At 33.1% G+C, this 21668-nt stretch overlaps 3 protein-coding genes across 5 annotated transcripts; 2 read left to right on the top strand and 1 right to left on the bottom strand.

The window, feature by feature from the left end:
- The first annotated feature begins 1082 nt into the window (after positions 1-1082).
- Positions 1083-2756, top strand: LOC113859058 (protein SHORT-ROOT-like). Its single transcript, XM_027491874.1, has one exon. The coding sequence runs from the start codon at positions 1083-1085 to the stop codon at positions 2562-2564; it is 1482 nt and encodes a 493-aa protein (XP_027347675.1). The 3' UTR covers positions 2565-2756.
- A 5030-nt stretch (positions 2757-7786) lies between these two features.
- LOC113858532 lies at positions 7787-13408 on the bottom strand. 3 transcript variants are annotated; one of them, XM_027491219.1, is made up of 4 exons: positions 13082-13408; positions 12951-13010; positions 12014-12537; positions 8325-9227 (listed from the first exon to the last, which is right to left on the bottom strand). In XM_027491219.1, exons 1-4 carry the CDS (start codon positions 13122-13124, stop codon positions 8376-8378), a joined length of 1479 nt encoding a protein of 492 aa, XP_027347020.1. In that variant the 5' UTR covers positions 13125-13408; the 3' UTR covers positions 8325-8375. The 3 variants fall into 3 exon arrangements, with proteins under 3 accessions (XP_027347021.1, XP_027347020.1, XP_027347022.1); XM_027491220.1 differs by lacking the exon at positions 12951-13010 and having other exon boundaries at positions 7787-9227; XM_027491221.1 differs by lacking the exon at positions 12951-13010 and having other exon boundaries at positions 12014-12524; positions 13078-13408.
- A 1967-nt stretch (positions 13409-15375) lies between these two features.
- LOC113858129 lies at positions 15376-17427 on the top strand. The gene is made up of 6 exons (XM_027490613.1): positions 15376-15508; positions 15605-15753; positions 15874-16296; positions 16420-16594; positions 16691-16879; positions 16949-17427. Exons 1-6 carry the CDS (start codon positions 15376-15378, stop codon positions 17425-17427), a joined length of 1548 nt encoding a protein of 515 aa, XP_027346414.1.
- The last annotated feature ends 4241 nt before the right edge of the window (positions 17428-21668 follow it).

The raw sequence follows: 21668 nt of genomic DNA, 5'->3' as shown, positions 1-21668 counted from the left end.
AATAGTATAATGATACAAGTACCAAGCTCCTTGTTAATGCAAATAAAATAGAAAAAGGAAAAAAGTTGGTTGGAATTTTGGCAGAGTTTGGAGAGTGATTAGGAGGCAGGGAACGTGAGTGGGTTGTGCTACTGCTACGATATGATAGTGGGTTTGATGATGATGACTCACGCCGGCAGCTTTTACTCTCTCTCTCTCTCTAACCCCAATTGGCAGTTGGGCACGCCTGCTCCCACTCATACAATACTTGTAAATTCTCTCCCATTTTTTCTGCTGTTTATTTTGTTTTTCTTTCTCTCTAAAAGAATGAAAAGCTAATCCACTATCTCTTCCTCCCACGCTTTTTCTCACACTTTCTTATTTTTCATCTTTTGTCAGAGAGAATTCTATTCTAAGTATCAGGGAACTAGGCCACGACCCTACTAGATTTTTCAAGTTATAGACCAAGAAACTTGTATTAGTCAATCCCCTCAACATGGCTATTTTTAATATATTATTCATTTTATTTTATGCATTTTCTTTTTCCTTATTTCTTTCTTAATTATAAAAAATGTAAATATTACATAAATAGAATTTCTCTTTTAATAAAGAAGCCCCCTCCCAAGAACGAATAACCTATCTAAACAAAGCCAACCCCACTTCCAATCCCCGCACGTCTATCACACAAAGGGAAAGTAAACGAACTATAATATATAATAGGTATTAATGTTACTAAAAAATAAAAAGCAATATTTAATAACTTATCATAAATAATTATTAGATACCGTAACCCTTAACAAGAAAAAAAGAAAAAAGAAAGTGGAGTGATCTCCTAAATTAATCAAGTTGGTTGAAATTTGCCTCTATCAAAGGCTGGGCTACACCTACGTACCTCTCCACCACACCTATTTTATTTAATTTTAGAAAAAAAAAAATAAGCTATTCGTGTAAGGTAAGTAGAATCTATCCACATTGACCAACTTCTTCATCCAATCATTCCCCAACAGTACCCCAATTTCCCACTGTTAAAAACACGTTTCCTTGTGTGGAGAAGCAGCTACACCACACCTAAGAGACTCACAGTGCTTATTGATGTGGGTTAAATGGATACCTTGTTTAGACTAGTGAATTTTCAACAACAGCAACAACAACAACAACCCGATCCATCCCTCAACTCCACCACGAGCCGAACATCAAGCAGCTCGAGATCCTCAAGACAAAACTATCATTACTATTCCCAACAAGAAGACGAAGAATGCTTCAACTTTTACATGGATGAAGAAGACCTATCCTCGTCTTCTTCTAAACACTATTACCATTACCAACCCCACCCCCATGTATCAACAACCTTTAACACAAACACAAGCACCCCCACCACCACCACCGATTACTCCTTCTCCCCCTCCCCACTCCCTGACTTCAACTTCAACTTCGATTTCTCCACCAACTGGTCACACAACGTCCTCCTCGAAACCGCGCGCGCCATCGCCGACAACAACAGCAACCGCGTCCACCACCTCCTCTGGATGCTCAACGAACTCAGTTCTCCCTTCGGCGACACCGACCAAAAACTCGCCGCGTATTTCTTCCAAGCCTTGTTCAGCCGCGTCACCGATGCAGGTGACCGAACCTACCGAACCTTAGCCTCGGCGTCGGACAAAACATGCTCCTTCGAATCCACAAGGAAGATGGTTCTCAAGTTCCAAGAAGTCAGCCCATGGACAACCTTCGGACACGTGGCGTCCAACGGAGCCATCTTAGAAGCCTTAGAAGGAAACTCAAAGTTGCACATAGTTGACATCAGCAACACCTATTGCACCCAATGGCCAACCCTTCTCGAAGCATTAGCCACTCGAACCGACGAAACCCCACAACTTCGTCTGACCACCGTGGTTACCGGAAGACCCGGTAACTCCCTTCAACGTGTGATGAAGGAAATAGGGACAAGAATGGAAAAATTCGCCAGGCTCATGGGAGTGCCGTTTAAGTTTAACGTCGTTCATCACGCCGGTGACCTTTCGGAATTGAACTTGTCGCAACTTGACATCAAAGAGGACGAGGCGTTAGCCGTTAACTGCGTCAACGCTTTGCATTCCGTTTCTGCGGTTGGGAATAACCGTGACGTGTTGATATCGTCATTTCACGGGTTGCAACCGAGGATTGTGACGGTGGTGGAAGAGGAAGCTGATTTGGACGTGGGGTTCGAGGGTTACGAGTTCGTGAAAGGGTTTGAGGAGTGTTTGAGGTGGTTTAGGGTTTACTTTGAGGCGCTTGATGAGAGCTTTGCGAGGACGAGCAATGAGAGGTTGATGCTGGAACGTGCGGCGGGGAGGGCGATCGTGGACTTGGTGGCATGTTCACCGGCTGAATCAGTGGAGCGGCGGGAGACGGCGACGCGGTGGGGGATGAGGCTGCATGGGGGAGGGTTAAACGCCGTGCCGTTTAGCGAGGAGGTGTGTGATGACGTGAGGGCGCTGTTGAGAAGGTACAAGGATGGGTGGTCGATGGCACAGTGCTCCGACGCCGGAATATTCTTGTCGTGGAAGGAGCAACCGGTGGTGTGGGCCAGTGCATGGAGGCCTTGACGTAAAGAGGGGTCGTATAGTATCATATCATATCATATGGCTTTCACACGAGTGACTTGCCTCGCACGTGTTCTCGGTTTTTTTGCCACGTGCGAAAGGGTTAATTCGGAGTTTTACTTCAGTATTGGGCTTTCCTCTTTTATTTCGTTCTTTCCATTAAATATAAGTTTGGTAAGACACGAGGATTCATGGGCGCTTGCTTCTGTTCAAAAGGAGCTATTTAAGTAATTAAATTATTATTATTTTTTTTAACATTTTATGATTGATTTTTTGTTTACGAAAGAATAGGTTGTGGCTTTGCATATTTGTATGAACTATATATATAAAGTAATATTGATTGACATGCTTTTCGTTTCCATTGTTCAATCTAATGAGTATATACTATGCACCAAACTAATTAAACGACTTTTATTGTCTCCTTTAATTATGAGAAAGTAATTATAGGATATATGTATATGAAGAATATAAAAATTAAATAAATAATAGAATGATTTTCTCCATACAAGAGAGTGCTTTTAGTCCTATAACATTGTTTATTTAAAAACATGAAAAAAAAAGTCTTGATTATCATTGTTTTTTTTATTTTTTATACTTCTATAATGAGAAAATATAAAAGAAATAACGAGAGAATAATATAACAAATATAAGTATATTTTTTAAAGCTAATAGTATTAAATGAATGGTATTTAAATATCTTAAATCACTAAAGTTTTTTAATGGACGTAATAATATTCAATGAAACAATGACTTTATTGATTGAAGCGTATTGACTTAGTTCAAGTAGCACTTTCCTTACAGGTGGGGTTATGGTCCCAATTTGACCAGAGATGATGGTGCATAATTGTTTGTGTCCTTAGCTAACAGCAAAAACAGAATTAAGCTGGACAATGCTCTTATTATCTTGAATTTTGACAATATGCAATATCTTTTTTTTAGCAGTTTGTCTTAGCCTACCATAATGGCGTTAATTTTCTTTTCACATATGCGTCCAAAATAAACTGAGTTCAGTTTGTGTTTGTGGAAATAACCAAATATATATGATACTATGTAATCTTTAAGGATATGATGAGTTTAATAAATAATCAAGGTTTCCAGATTTTGGGGCCACCGAATCTTAGGAGTTAGGATGACCATCAAATTAGGTTTATGGTTTGGGGAATCCATTAAAAGGCGTATAGTAAGTCATTAGTGGCTTAAGGGTTTAAACCAAGTGGCCAGCATGTTATGTCGACTGAGATGGTCTTCTTTTTCTTTTCTTTTCTTTTCTTTTCTTCTATTCTCTCTATCTCTAAAGTCTAAAGTCTATCATCTTTATATTTGACAAGGATTTCAGCTTTTTCCTCATATGCCCCCCACATAAACCTGAACTTTTTCATGAAGGCAAGGGTTCATAGGAGGTACCTTTTGCCCATGAAAGCCAATATATCTATTGTAAGTACAAAAACAATGAAAACATATATATATTTATATATTAATTCTGGGTTCATCTTTTTAGGTTTGTATATCTTAAAAACAATTGCAGTTGCTTTTGTTTAGTGTATTTTTAAAGAGAGTTCGATGCTGGCCCATACCTTCTACATGTTTAAGCTTTAGTCTCTTTTTCTAAGAATTGACAATGACCACCTTATGCTTTTTATGTTTTTATGGGACCAGATTCAAGTAGAAAGCTAACGTAAGTGCTTAATTTCCAACTCATAGTACTTCAGGATTTTGTCCCTCTGTGTTTTCCATTTTGAAACAAAACCCCCAGTTCCTTCTTTCCGAAAATAATAGAATACTTTTGTACTACTAATTCAATAATGGTATGTTTGGAGGTAAGGTGAAATAAAGAGAAAACAAATAGGAGGATGAGAAATGAATCGAGAATAGAATGAAAAAAATCTTATATTTGAATAGGTTAAAATAAGAAGGAAAAAAATGATAAAAATAAATTTTCACTTGTTGGATGAGTAGAAAAAAGAATAAAAGAAAATAATTGAATTGTATTAAAATATTTAAATTAACAAAAAACTATTTTATATTATAGTAATTGTCTTAATAAAAAAATTAATTTTATAATTTTTTATATTATTAATATTTTTAATTCCCTCATGTTCTCTTCATTTCTTTATGATTCGGAATTTTTATTTTTATTTTTTGTGGTGGCTCAATAATAAAACCCCTATTCTCCTTCCTTACCCCATCCAAACAAAAGAAATTATTAAATTTTCTACCACTTTCTTCCCTACACCTTAACTTCCCTACATCCAAATAAATCCTAATGGAAAAAGGAAGAAAGAAATTTGGGATAAAACTCGCACTTGACATATCCTATTCATTTTTGGATTACATTGGAACCTTTGTGTAGTTATGGCTTTGTGCAAAGAATTTACTTTTTGGTCCACATGGCTTTAAGCAATTGAAGAGCCCACAACAGATATTGGGTCGATGTTTCATGGATAACAACCAATTGGGTACCATGAAGGCCCACTATCAGGCCTTGTTACAACCATCTAGTCACATCTCAGTTTAACAACTTTTGGCCCAAATTTCTTTTTAAAAAGAATCAGTGAACCAGACCAGAGAAATGGCACCGAAAGTACAAAAAAACTAATGGTGCTGAACTCGCCACCAATATAGCAAAAGTCTAACACAAATGGCACCAGAATAAAAACAAAAATAAACATCATTAAAAAAAATGGATATAAATAAAAGCACTAATGGTACTCCCCACAAATTTTGTCTTAATAATATTTACATAAAAATATAAAGTACGGTCTAATTAAATATGTTTGTGGAACAATATTAAGCTTATCTACACCGAAATTGTTTAAAAATCAATAACAATTTAACCCAAACCTTCTTTATGGAAAATTTCTTTTTTTGTATAATGTCACTCTGGTTTAAAGCATGTCTATGTCCCAACGATCTTTCATTTACTGATTTTATTGAAATTAATGTCAGGTGAGGGTGATCTATTTACCAACCAAACAGGCTATTAGCTAATCATTATTGCAATTTATGCAGTGAGTCAATAAAAATTAATAGCTTCTTGACTTTTGTAGTTCATATTATGCATTTCATCCTATTTAAAGTTTTTAATTCTTTCACCGTCTCTTTCTTCTTCTTTTTTCTTAATTCCGTCCTTTATATCATTTTTTTATTTGCAATGTTTTTTTCTCTTTTACTCAAGTTATTAGTTTTAGTAGTACTTAAAAAAAATTACTACTATTAATAGAAAAAGAAAATGTCACAACCACAGTGAGATAAAAAAAAATTTGAACAAATAAATTTTTTTTTGTTAACTTCAAAGACTAAAGACGTGATTTAATCATATTTTTAAGGTGAATTTTTTTCAACTTTACTTTTAGTTTGAAATTCATCTTCTAACCCCTTTTTTTATTCGATTTAGTTTTTTAATTTTTATTTTTATCTCAACTTAAAGTACGTTTAGATACATAATTTATTTAAATATTTATTTAATAAGTTTTTTTTAAATAATAATTTATGTCATAAAATTAAAAATAAAACTTATTAATAACTTATTTTGATAAACTATATTAGAAAAGTTGTTAAAATAAGTTACAAGCAGTTTATAAAAGTTATATGTTATTTTTTATAAGAGGTTCATGAGCTAGTCTAAACAAGTCCTTGCTCATCCAACTTTTATTCTTGTCTCAAATTAATATTTTCATTATCACACAGCTAAATCTTGCCAAAAACTACATTTTCAAATTGAGTTATCTTAAAGCCTTTGCCCAAACAAAATTATTGTCAAAAGAGAATGCTAAATCCTCTTATTGTTTCAGTATATTTCAACAATTTTAGTCTACAAATTATCTTACTTATGTAAAAATGACATGTGTCTTTTAAAGGGAGGAAAAAAACTATATATATATATATATATATATATATATATATATATATAATTAATATTTTTCAAAAGACACATATTGCTTTTTAGTGAGAAGGAGGATTTATAAGCTGGAATAGTAGGAAGATTTAGCATTTTATTATTAAATTATAAATTTCATTATTGAAGCAAAATAAGTCTTAAAGAATAACCTGTCGATTTTTCATTTTAGTCAATAAAATTACACAAAACTTTTATGTTAGTGACACCACGATCTCTAAAAGAATCTTCAATTAATTTTAATAATCATAGAAAGGATAAAAATAATGAGCATTTAAAATTGGAATTTAATAAAGATAATCACTAATCTCCACGCTTTAATCTCTCATTTTGACTGATAAATCAATTTTTTAGATGTTGGTCATAATACAATGTTTATAGAAACACATTAATCGATTTTAAAATTTATTAAAAAAAAACTAATTTCAGCTAGATTTCATAGCACTACAGTGGAAGTATTAACTTAGGACAAAAATTAAATTTAAAGAATTAAATTTTAAAAAAAAAGTTAAAAGATAAATGTAAAGTAAAAAGGTAAAATTAAAAGATCACGTCACTACACTTATTTTGCAAATTTTTAAGTTTGAGTTTCACTGGTCAAATTTTGTCAAATCAAAACGTGTTATTATGAATCTCATGCTTTAACTACCATTCAATGGCCCACATCCCTTCTCCATGTGAAGCAATTCTACAAGGAATAGCAGGTAACCCCCAACGGGGACGGGTCTACATGTTATTATGACCCCTCCTACTCTTACAATAATTTTATTATTATTTCTCTCCATATGCATTAATATCGTTTTAAGAATAAGATAACGTTTGATTTATTATTTTTATTTTTTAAAATAAAAATAAATTTTTTTTCAATAAATTAGATCCGTGTCAACTATTAAATTATTTTTATAATCACACATATCAAATTTTATATAATTTAAAGATTCGTAAAAATATTATCTAAAATTTAATATTTAATTATAATTTGTAAATATTACATTAAAATCAAACAATAAAATAAAATACTTTATTTTATTTTTTATAAAATTTTATAAATTTAATCTACTTGTTACGAAACTTCAAACATACAATTAAAATTAATCTTATATTTTATTAAAGTTATTAAGGGATGTAAGATGATGTCAATCCATATTAATTTTTTAATTAATTTTACTTATAAGATCCTTTTCAAAATTGTCTTTGTTTTGACTTCAGCATTTTTTTTAAGACTTAAAAATATATTTAAACTTTTTTTTTCTTTTCACATGACCACTCCATAGAAATCATTCTAGTTCTGCCACTGACCCCAAATAATAAAAAGCCAACATGCCATAACACGAAAATAGTTTACACAACTAATTATACATAAGGTCATTACATCGCTGGAGAGCAATGCTTGATTATTACAGTTAAAAATATCCATATCAGTGGATAATCTTTCTCAATATACATAGGATTCCTCAAACTAACATGAACTTCCCTTAATTGAAAGAGTTCAAGTGCGATGCATGTTCTTGAGACTGAATTTCTCTGTCCGAGGCCTCGTAAAGTAAGTGAGCTTTCTATTATCAAGGGCATGCAACTTGGTAAGATATATAGTGAGTCTTCACATATGACGACCGAAGTAAACATCAATATGACCCGGAACATACATACAATAGAACTTGAATACAAGAACATAACAAATTTAAAATAGTTAACCAAGACATGTTTAAAACTAACATAAAAACAGAAAATACTTTATCAAAAGAGTAAGTTGATATTCTGCAATTTAGCACTAGTCATTTGTATACATAATAAAAGTAATCGTTTACCTAATTATTGTGGTATTTTCATTTTAATTGATATAAAATCAAAAACTAAAAGAAAAAGTCCGAGGTATCAGTGCTTCCTTAATTACCAGAAATGTACAGCAAAAGACCAAATTATTTGAATGTGCTCCACCCATGTGGCAGTCTCCATTTTCTATGCCAATAGATAGAAACTCTTGACCACAATGGGAATCCAAAACTGTACTCTAGTGCTTGATCAGCAGGTCCTGCCACAAACAAAGGCAACCAAACATATCTGGAGTCTCTTAAATCAGCTGGACTCCATCTATCAGCCATGAAAATGAATGAACCTGGGTACCCAGGTAGGGGAAGAACAAAAGTGCTCTGAGCAAGAAAGGTGGCAATCCTGAACATTTTGTTCCCTCCAACACATGGATTTCCCATTGTTTCCCAAGGCCCCAAGATTGACTCAGCTGCATGAGCCAGTGCTTCATTTGGGGCCCATCCTGTGCACCCTGATGTGATCATGTAATATGTACCCTGGTGCTTGAAAACAGCTGGTGCTTCTCTGCGTTGTCCCACAAAAACCCTTCTCATGACAGACGTCACGTTCAGATAATCTTCAGTCAGGGGTCCGATGTGTAGTACGTTATTTTCTTCAGAGGAGTAGATAAGGTATGCCACACCATCCTCATCTTTGAAAACTGTCATATCCCTGCTTTCACATCCATGTGGCCTTTGGCTTCCGAGGTATTCAAATGGACCATCAGGCATATCACTAATTGCTATGCCAACAGCAGCTTTTGTATAATTGGCATTGTCAATGTGCATCCACATCACATACTTTCTGGTTTTCTCGTTGTAAATCACTTTTGGCCTCTCAAGCACATTAGACTTGTACAGGTCGTGAGTTTCACTTTTTCCCTCTGCTGCCAATACAATACCCTCATGTTTCCAGGTCCACAAGTCCTTAGAAGAATAGCAACCAACTCCTATAATATCCACCTGATCAAAGGTAGAGAGATAAAGCCCAAAGTTATGTCACAAGTGCATGCAGCAGTTGAGTAAATATTCATACTTGGTTGAAAAAAACAGTTCCCTTGAAGATATTGGAAGATGAGAATATAACAACAGGACATATGATCAAAACATAGTTTCATCTACAAGGATTATCAACAACAATCAAGTCTTATCCCACTAGATGAGGTCAACTACAAGGATCACACAACATCATTGAGTTCAGTTAAAAAAACTAAATTTTCAAAAATTTGACAAATTAAAATTTAAAAGGTCTCTTTTAATAATTTCATCTAAAGTTCTTTTGAATCTCCTTCAATTCTTTTTTACTGAACTAAAGTCATGCAAACCACTTTTTTCACTGATACCTCCAAAAATCTTCTCTGCACATGACCAAATTACTTTAAACGATTTTAAGTTATATTTTTTACTATAAGTACTACTTCAATATTCTCACGTATATTATCATATTTTATTATATCTTTTTTTGTGCAACCACTTATCTATCTTAACATTCTCATTTTTATCACTTCGCTTCCTTACACTACCATATAGGATAGCTGACCATATTACAATATGATCTAACTTCTCTTTCAACTTGATAGGTATTTTATAGTTATAAATAATTCCTTATGTTTTTCTTTTTTCTAATTTAACCACTCATCTTGTATCTTATAAGTTACATATTCGTTAATTTTCCTATCATTCTGGACAGTTGATAGCAAGTATTAGAAGCTGAAAACTTGTGATATAATATTATCTTCAATTTTAACTTCTAATGTATCATTCTTGTCTTGTTTTTTTGCTAAATTTACAATACATATAATCTGTTTTAAAAGTTCCGTAATTAGAAATTTATTGTTCAATAATAGGAAAAGAACTAACATACAGTAAACTTTTGAGCCTTTGATGGGACATATAAGTTGTGAAGTATAATGAAAGGAATAATGAGCAGTGGATGGGTGAGGAAAAGCTTTGCAAAAAAGCAATGCAATTTAGTCATGGGTCAAATCTAGGAAAAGCACCAACTCATCATGCCTTAGCCCAAGTTTCTATCCATTCAAAGTTCAAGTGAAGTTGTTTTCAACCATGTGTTGTTCCATTTGAAAGCTTAGCTTAGGTATCTTGAATCCTTGACCCTCTAGTTAGGCATGCTTCTTCGGAGATAAAGAAAGCAAAAGGTAAAAATCAATCATAAACTGCTCTCTCTCAGCTTCAATCATATCACTTGGACCACTTTTTTATAATCTCATTAAGAATGCTAACCTCTACACGCTTAATTCCACGCTATATCAAATGTTCACCAAAGCATTTAGTTCTATATATTATCATATAATTCCATGAAGTGATGAGTTTTACAGAGAAACCACAGCTATGTTATTCAAAGGACAAGTGGCAAGATGTATTGTCTCAAGAAATCTTGTATGGCCTCAAGACTTGGTCTGGCCAATCAGTTAAGCTGTTTCAAATTTTGAACTACAAAAATGCAATTTTAATCATGTATCGTAACAACAATATAGACCGGTTTATATTCTCTTGGTGGATTATGCTATTGGTATTGCACTTATGGGCAGTCATTATGAGAGTACTTGTGCACATAGATATTTTCTTCAGATATGGACTCAGAAAAAGGATCTAGGCCCAGTATTTCTTGGGTATTGAGGTAGTCCAAGCAATAAGTCTATCCTCTGTCAAAAAAGGTATATCATTGATTTGATTGACAAAAATGGTTTATTGGAAGCTAAGTCATGTTAGATCCTAACAAATCGTATAGTGAAACTTTCAGAAGATGATGGTAATATCCCTACAGATCCAGAACTGTATAGAAGACTGGTTGGCAAACATAATTAACTTCAGTGACACAAGCCTTGACAGAGTTTTCTCTAAGTGTTGAGGGCTCATGAGTCAACTAGCATCCTCAAAGAACAGCCCGTTGAGATGTTGTTTTGCACACTTTGAAATCCAAATGGGCTGCTTGGCAAGCCATTTTCTATGATGACTGTTCACTGAGGTGGAGAATTTGTCATACCTATTAGGCTGGTGGTTCTATTACCATGAAGAGTAAGAAACAGACAGTGGTGGATTCCCTTACAGTAATTATGTGCCCATTACTGTCATCTCTGTATTTTTACAAAGATATTAGGGCCTAAATCTCAGTGTGATTTTTTTTTCCTTTTAGTAAAAGCTATCAGCACGATATTATGCTAGTATTTGCATCTTATCCAAATTGAAAAGACTATATTTGCTAATAATATCCTTTTTTGGTAGAAAAACAAGACTAAGGAAATATTATGCCAACATCTCCAGAACCAAATGAGACATATGAAACAAATACAATTTCTCTGCCAAAGACATCAATTAATAATGATGATACTAAGAATGTTCATTACTTGAGGTGTAGGAGTTATTTAGAATAAATAGGCCAGGATCATAAATGCCCTTCTTAAACAACAGCAACAAAAATAATAATAAGAAGAAGAAGAATTAATTATATATCTAAACAGGTAACTAGGGGCAAAGAAGGATCAATTCATACATGAAAGTCAAATCCTCATCTCTTCTCTAATAAGTTTTATTAGGAAATCATCTTATTGTTTTTTATTTTAATAAGCAAATGATGCAATTTACAAGAAATTTTTCACTAGCATAAAAGAAGCTAGCCATTGGCAACCATTAAATTTATTTAATGAAATAGAAAAAATAAAGTCCCAAGTCATCAAGACAATCATTAATTAAAAGTTAAAACAATAACTTGATCAATTGAAATAGCTTACCCGGGCAGCTCCTTTCTTATGAGCATGGTACGTGGGCCCATCTTTATATTCACCATACCAGTAGTATGTGCGTGATTTTTCATCATATAGAATGCCCCCTCCATGAGCTTGAATGGGATTTCCATCAGTATCCAACCAAATTCTCCCTGGGTAGTAGTAATAACTATCATTTCCCATGGCCTTCATTGGATCTATAGCACTCTTGTTACCAGGAAAGAAAACATGTCTCAGTCGTGAATCTTCATCCAAGAATTCATCAACCAGTGGGCTTATCCGCTTAGGCCTGCGTTTTGCTGCCCGAGGAGACCTCTTCCCTTTTGGTGACGGAAGTTGGATCTTCTCCTCTTCCACTTGTTGAAGTTCACGGAATTGAGGATAATGGTGATAACGGCTTACACGGAATTGGACCTCTCCACCATCCCCATGTTTGTGGTCAATAGTGGAATATAGATGAAGCAAAAGTAAGCTTCCTAAAGAGCTCCATATCACAGCCGACGTAGAACAGCATCTGCTGATTCTGCTCCCTGCATTGCAACGTAAAATAGTTGGTTTCCTGCATAGGTTCCCCATTTTCGCTTCCTTTTTATCTTCAAAATCATGCTTGAAATTGCAATTAACAAAATGCAACCTATGGAGACCTGATAACCCGATTAAAAACAAATCTCAAACGTCTGTTTTACATGCCACAGAAGTTGTTATGAAAAAAACCTGAAAATAATGACAATAACATGTATCTTCATTGCAAAATTAAATTGGAAGTGGCACTAAACCCCGGTTTTATAAAACCCACCCCTCTCTTTGGTGTTGATTAGAACCTAGGAAGTATCTCAAAGCACTATCTTAGGATCGAATTAGCTTATTTCAGAATTCAGACCTGGATACTAATCACCGTAATTTCATGAGTTTAAACTTTAGAAGGTGAAAAGGGATTTTATACACAAGATCGCATGAGGATAATGCAGCGATTTGTCAAGGTAGAATGCGTGATACAAGCTGGCTAATTTAAGAAGTGAGGAAAAAAAAGAAAAAGAAAGGTAAGTGTGCGTGAAGTAGAACACACTCACTCACCTGGTACAAGGCGAACGATGGAGTTAGGGAAAGCACCGGACATGGGATTCTCTTTGGCGTTACAGACACACTAGGTAGCTGAATCCAGCATTTCGCTGTCTAGAAACAAGGAAATGAATAAGTCGATTGTTGTTGTGCAGTTAACTTCATGCGGAGTTTGGATCTGAGTTGATGAAGTTGACTTTCCAACCAGATAAAGATGCGGTTATGACGGTGCCCTTTGTCTTTTAGTACCCAACCCCGAGTCAAAGTCAGGAATGTTCTTCTTCACATTCGGGACAATCTATGAATATGGGAGAGTATGATTCTTGCATGACCATCCTTGCTTTCTTAATTCACGACAGGAGGGACTAGATCCATAGTGTGTCCACCCAGTTTAATGAGCTCCAACAGTTTTCCCCATCTCTGCATTTATTTCAATTCACCATTATTTCTAAGTTAAATTAATGTGCAGGATTATACACTTTCAACAAAATCTTAATTAAAAGTTTTGTAATTTTATTTTTTAATTAAATCTTTAAAAATTAAACTTCTGATAAATAGTGTGAACACACATTTTTCTGGTGGAAATAATTAACATAGTGTGTGTACTTGACATATCAAATAAGAAAAATTTAAAATTGTTTTAACAAACGGGACGTTTTATAATGTTCGTGAGATCAAAATTAAACAGTATGATTAATTTTTAATTAAAAACTCTCATTTGAGTCCGTTTCATCTCCCTCCAGTCACGGTGATGTCCAATCGTCAGAACTTCTCTCATATTTCTTTTGTACGACTCCATTAATGTGCATGAAACTCGTCAATTTTATCCATCATAGCACGATTTTCTCTTAAAATTTTCTAAATAAAAGACTTTCTGTCTTCCTTATATATTTCTAGTTAAAATATTTGTCATATCTTAAATAACCTAAAATAGAATTCTTTAAAAAAAAAAAATTTACTGTATATATACACACGTTCTAAAAATAGACAAAAAAAAATAAAATAAAAGTATTCCCTTCAAGTATTCAAAAAATATTTCTCTATACTAGTACTACCTTAGTTCCTATTTATATATATATATATATATATATATATATATATATATATATATATATAAAATAATACAGTCCAAGAAGTTCAAATATTTTGCTACAATTATTTAACGAACTTCATAATATACCCTTTATACAGTCCAAGATTACACAACTAGAATAAATGTTTTACTTATAGTTACGTGAAATGTATATTCTTCTTAAAAAAATATATATTCTTTCCGAAACTTATATTTTTTTTGGACTTAAAAAAACTAAAATTTGTTTGTTAATACAAGTTTTATTTTTATTTTCTTTTTAGAAACAGTTTTTTGAAATTATTTAAAAATATAATTTTTAATTTAGTCACCATTGATTATTTTACTTAAACTCCTAAATTTTAATTTTTTACTCAATTTTTTACAAATTAAAATAATTAAATTGTCATCTATTAAATAATAATAACAACAATCAACCATCGGGTCATTTTTTTTTATATGGATTTTTTTTTACTTAATTACCATAATATGGACTTTAGAAAAAAATTACATAAATATGCGAAAATAAAAAAATTGCCAGTGGTGATTTTTGAATGTTAGAAAAAGTAATGTTATATAATGGTAAAAATTGTCACTGGCAAGTTTTGAAAAAAAAATTAAAAAATAGTCAAAAACTGCCACTGGCGAGTTTTCAAAAAAAATTTACAGTAAAAATCGTTTATGGCGATTTTTAAAAAGTAAAATCACCACTGGCATTTTTTAAAATCTCGTTCTATATATAGTCATTGCTATTTGTAATAAATTACACCGTAACCCTATTCTCTCCACTCTCTAAAGCTTGCTATTGCATTTCTGCTGTTTGCATTTTTTTGTTTGTCAAATTTGGCCATTTTTTTATAGTTGAAGAAAGAAATGAGTACAAATATAGTGGTGTACTTTAATTGTGAAATTATTACAAACACATGTGAATGTGTGAGATTTATATGTGAGAAGCCAATTTGTATGCATATTCCTTATAATATATCATATGAAGCACTAAAATATTAGCTTTGTCAATATATTGAAGTGGAGACTCCAAAAATAGTAGAGAGTATAACGTATAGGTGTCCGATTTGTATTTTTGGAGGTTTCATGCAATACCAAGGAGTTGCAATAACAACCGACGAAGATATTCAACAAATATTTCAAATACATAATGAGCGTCGGGCCCCAACTCCTACCATTAAGCTGTATATTGTTTTTAAACAAATTACAACTGATACACATGCAGAAGGTAGCGATGAGGAAGATGAAGCCTATGCGAGCATCGTTCCCAATGATTGGCAAACATCCGTTTGAGGAGCCGTTATTCATGCGTGCGTTAGATCTTACAAGTATGCAAGTACCTGAATTTCCAAAATATGCTAACTTAGGTATGTGATGTTTGAAATATTTTAATTATACCCTTATCATTTTATGTTTAATTGAATGAATTAGTTTTTTTTTATTAAAATTTATGTGTTTGATAGGTAATTCTGAGGTAGTAGGAGAATTATGTGTTGGAATGCAATTTAATGACAGAGAAAATGTTATACGAACAATTAAACATTACAGTATATCAAAAGGAGTGGACTATAAAGTATTTGAGTCTGAACCAAATACATTTTACTGTAAATGTGTAAGCTATAGCATAGATTGTGATTGACTTGTTTGGGCTAGCTTGAGGAAAAACAAATATTTTTGGGAAATCAAGAAGTATAATGGGCCACACACTTGTATAAGGGTTAGGATTTCGCAGGATCATAGCAAGTTGGATGCAGACACAATTGCAGAATGTATTAAGTCAATGGTAGAATCTAACCTTTCTTTTAAGATCAAACTTGTGATTAATGAAGTTCAAGCTCGATTTGGATATACGACAACATATAGAAAAGCATGGATGACAAAGCAAAAAGCAATTGAAAAAGTGTATGGTGAGTGGGAAGCCTCGTATGAAGCCCTGCCGCAATGGTCTGTAGCAATGTGTGACGTTGTTTGTGGGTCAATTGTTCAATTGGATGCTATTAAAGCTTATCGCAATGATGAGTTGGTTCCTGATGTTCAAATATTACGTTGTATTTTTTGGAGTTTTGCTCCTTGCATTCGAGCATTCAGACACTGCAAACCACTTGTGCAGGTTGATGGGATACATTTATATGGAAAATACAATGGGGCTTTATTGGTAGCTGTTGCATAAGACGGCAATCAGAATATTTTGCCGATTGACTTTGCTATTGTTGAAGGAGAAACTGCAGATAGTTGGCATTTTTTCCTTGAGAATTTACGCAAACATGTCGTGACGCAGGATGGTGTTGGTATTATTTTTGATCGGCACAAGTCAATTAATGTAGCAATAAAACGAAGTAACGGACAATGGGAACCTCCAAAGGCATTTCACATGTATTGTATCAGGCATATTGCTGCTAATTTCTTGCGAAGATTTAAGACACCTTACTTGCATAAACTTGTCGTCCGCATGGGTAATTGACATTATTCTTCTGTCAATGATATTTACATTGAATTATAAATTTTATATGTTGTTGGCATGCTTATATTAATGAGTTTGTGGTATGCAGGTTATTCAAGAACTGAATCAGAATTTAACATTCATTATGAGCAGTTGAGACAACGTGGAGAGGTATATATAGACTGGCTTAATAAAATTCCACGAGAGAAGTGGGTTCTTGCATATGACGGCGGGCATCGATGGGGTCACATGACCACCAATCTTGTTGAGTGCATTAATTCAGTATTAAAGGGCGCTCGTAATCTTCCAATAACAGCACTGGTTAGAGCAACTTATTTTTGATTGGCTGGGTTATTTGCACGTAAAGGTTGTGAGGCATATACGCGAAAAAAGGCTGGACATATTTTCTCTGAAGCTATGACGACTCGACTTCAATCAAATGAACAAGAATCTAGAAACCTTTGTGTTACTGTATTGGATAGACGAAATGAGACTTTTCTTGTTCAAGATGTAAACAATAATCAAGAATATAAAGTCCAACTCAGGCAAAGGTATTGTGATTGTGGTGACATCCAAACTGATAGATATCTATGTCGTCATGTCATTGCTGCTTGTTCTAGTCAGAACATTGATTGGCGTTGTTATGTCGAAGATGTTTACAAGATAAATGAGTTGTGCAAAGTATATAAGAAGAAGTTTGGAGTCATTGGAAATGAAAGTACGTGGCGGATATATAGAGGCCCAAAACTGATTCCTGACCCAAATTTAAAGCCCATAATAAGAGGTCGTCCAAAATCAACACGTTTTCTCAATGAAATGGATAGGCTTGAGATGAGAAGAACATGATGTTGCACTCTTTGCCGAGGTGAAAGCCATAGTAGAAGAACATGTCCAAATGCTCCTAGGTCAAGCTCGTAAGGTTGATGTTGTTGTTTTATGTAGTTTTAATTTTTGTTGTTGTTGTTCTTGATGATTAAGTTGTTATCGTCATGTAAGATGAAGTAGTATTGTTTAATCAGTATTAAGGGTTATATGCAATATTTGTTATATTTTGAAAGAGTGTCTACTGTAAGAGATGATAAATCATATAATATTTAACTAACAAACAAAGATTCCTTTATTAAATATTTTATTGACAAACAAAGTTGCATAATACAAATAACATTCCATGCTTAAACATAAAGACAATAATGAAAACATAAATTAAACATAAACATAAATATAAACATTAAACAAACATCATTTTCCCTTTTTCTTCTTGATTAATGAGGGGCTATATCTATCAGGAGCATGGGTGAAGGGACGTAACATGCGTGAGAAAATTCCCCTTCGTCTTCCTTCGGTAGGACCGTCATCCCCAACACCCTGATCATCTGTGGCATTGTGTGTAACTCTCTCATCAACTGTAGGTTCTGCTTGTACCACATTTTCATATGTATTTGTACATATGTTGTGCTGTTGTGTCATCTCCCAAGACATGATTGGCACAGAATATTGTTCACCTAATGAAAATGTTTGCTGAGAAGTACCACCACACTTTGTTGTCATAAGTTCTGGTCGATAAACATCTTCATCATCATAATTCCTTTCATCCATAATTGCGCTCTCATTAAGGTCAAAGTTGCATGCAAGAATATCAAGAGAAGGTCTGGCATCCTCAATGAGAAAGTCATATGTAGAAAGTAACCCACGAGATGTCCCACTTTCACTACTGCAATCAATTGATCTCCTTCGACGTGATTCATTGCTTGTTGACCCACGACGATTATCTCTTCTATCGATAGACATTCGTGAAGGTTGTTGTTGTAGGGGTTCTTCATCCCATTCAAATGGCTGCCATTGGTTTGTGTCTGGTGACCAATAAAACTCCTCATTTGGTTGAACTGACGGTGGTGGAATCCTCTGTTGATGCTTGGACAGTGGCGAGGACATAAGCTCTTCATCCACCAAAAAGCTGTTGTTGCTAGGGTGGTGGCTGTTCTATTTGTGAAGACAACCATAACCAATTCATTGCATACAATATGTACCAATTCCAATACTCATTGCACGGGTAACACTGGTCAATTGTCATTCCTTGTAATGTACGCTGATGTCGTTGTTCCCACATCATCACCCAATCATCATATATCAACCTCCAGTCCTTTGGTTCTCTTAATCCACGTAAATCTTTGTTGTGGACTCCGTCAATACTTTGGGGCAGGAGAGGAATAGGTTGAGCAAATCTATATTGCCGCATCACACGGTCAGTTGCATGCCACTTTACAACCTCAAAGCATATCAACGGGCTTACAGTTGACCACAATAAATGTTTTCCTCTCAGATTATGTGGAACAACGACATTAATCGCTTCATCCTCATATGGTCGCCACATGAACTGCATTTTCAAAAATAATTATTCATAAATAAATTCAAACATGTATAAAAATAGTTAAGAAATGTATAAATATATTAACAAGTACCTCATGTAGTGCCATTTTATCTAATGCTAGTCTAACATTTCCAAGATCCCTATATGGAATCTTGGTTGGATATCGACGACGTCTCCATCTGAGTATAAGTGAAAATACTACTGGTTCACCAGGTATTGGAGCCAACCACGGGAGCCTGTGCCATGGCCATACCTACAATAGTATTATGCATCCACAAATTTCTTTGACATCATGTCGTGAACCACGATCCAAACCTTTATACAGAAGAGCAAGGCATGCTGAACCCCAACTGTACACTCCAATTTCATGGACATTTACCAACAATTGTAAGAATTTTTCATGTACCAGGGAGTTGCTCTTGTTTGGCATTAAAATATGTCCCAACAAAGAAAGTACATATCCACGAGCATGTTGAGCTATCCTAATGTCTGAATTAGCAGGAAGCCAACCAAGGTGTTGTGTGATCTACTTTAATCTTATTTCAGAACCTTCAGCATCATTTGATTCGGGCCGACTTCCGAGTAACTGTTCACACATATTCTGCAATGCCAAAGTATTTGGATTAGTAGAACCAGTAATTGCTATACCATTGCATCGCAGTCCATGCAACATAGCAACATCTTCTAATGTTATTGTGCATTCTCCACAAGGAAGATAGAATGTATGTGTTTCTGGTCTCCAACGTTTAACAAGTGCATTTATAAGGCCATCGTTTATATGCATTTGACATAATTGTGCAATACAATCAAAACTAGTATTTCGTAAAATCTCATTTATTTTAGGCCTAGTTGGCATTATAGATAAATGACGTGGTCGTAATACTCTCATTATCTGAAATTTAAAAACAGTAATTTATCAGTAATCTATGAATTAAATATATATCAAAATATAAAAAAACTAACTATAAAAAAAATGATATGTTTATACTTAATTATACCCGCACATAATATTATTATTATTTTAATATAAATTGTGTTTTACTTATTTTTACATCTATTATTATTATTATTATTATTTTAATATTATACAATGGCTAATATTAACACTTAGTACGAATAATTTATTATATATTTTTTTAATGATAATAATTTTTATTAAAAGTAAATAATATAATAAAAATTATCCAATACTAAAAATTTATAAATTTTATTATGTTTACTTAGAATAAAATAATTATCTTTATTTTATACAAACTTAAAATAAATTGCATTAATTAAAAAATAAATAACTCAAATAAAATTAAATTTTTTTTTATCATACTACATTGCATGTATTAAAAAATAAATATTTACTTACATTTTGAGTACGAATACGTTGTGAAATATGTTTGTGCGATTCCATAGTCACGTCTTGAACCATTTTATTCCCCTCTTTGGTATTGTTCTTCTGTAAGTTCCTTCTCATCCGTGCATACACAACATGGTGCAATTCCTATTTATAAGCATAGTTCCAACTCCATTCGCGACATTTCAATACACTACTATGCTAGTAAAAATCGTCACCCACGATTTTTCAGTTGCAGGACAATGTATTATTATGTTGGTAAAAATTGCTACCCACAATTTTTCAGTTGCAGAAAAGAGTTAGTAAAACTCGCCACTTGCGATTTTACTGGCTTTGTATAGCACTTGTACCCAATTCCATAAGCGTGCTTGTACCTATTTTAGCCTGGGAAAAAAAGTCAAAATTAAAGATTGGAGAGTCAAAATTGAAGGCTCGAAAGACATTGCAAAAATCGTCTCTGTCGATTTTTCAAATATCATACTTTCATAATTATACAGAAAAGTCCATATTCCGGTAAATATGTCAGGCAAACACCATATTAAAATTAAATTTCCTTAGAGTGCATTATTTAAAAAAGAATAGAATCATTTTATATTCCAACTCCATTGTAAATATTATAAAAAAGTAAATGATTACCTTTAAAAACTTGAGGATTTTAAGTAGAAAAAAATTGATAAATTTTAATATTTTTAAAAAGGAGGAACTTAATTAGTTTACATTCTATTATTTTTTTAACAATTATATTAACAGTAATATTTTATTATTTTTATGAATAATATTTTATATAAGATAGTTGGAAATTTTATTTAGTTTTCTAATTAATAAAGTAGTTAGATATTTTATTTGATCTTCTAATAATCCATACGGTAACATTAATTGGGATGACTATTACAAAATTATTTCTCTTTTAAGAAGTTGGGGGCTTGAGTGTGGGTGATATGCGAATTAGTTATTCAATTAGACCTAAAAGACTCTGTTACTTAAAAAAATATTTTAAAACTTCGTAGTATGCAAAATATAATTATTCCAATTTTCAAGTATTAAGAACAAATAACTCACTAACTTCAAGATATACAAGCTTCTTAAGTCAACACACAGAAATATTGAAGACGAGTAGTATTAGAGAAGTACAAAAGAGATTTATTCCGCAAAGATAGCTTATGTTTCGCTCAACAATTTGAGATTTAACCATTTATCAATTTCAGATATTGATTAAATTTAAAAGTTATCTGTAATAAAGAAATTAGATTTTTTATTTGACTTATTAGTCATTGATCTTTATTACTAATGCTTTGCGTCGTTATCACAAGTTTATTTTCTCAAGTTTTTATCCTAAATGTTCTCTTAAGCTTTAAGACATTAACCTTCTCTCAT

Source organism: Abrus precatorius, unplaced genomic scaffold (genome assembly GCF_003935025.1).
Source record: "Abrus precatorius isolate BTA unplaced genomic scaffold, Abrus_2018 Scaffold2, whole genome shotgun sequence".
NCBI lineage: Eukaryota > Viridiplantae > Streptophyta > Magnoliopsida > Fabales > Fabaceae > Abrus > Abrus precatorius.
This window is presented reverse-complemented; position numbering and strand designations above follow the sequence as displayed.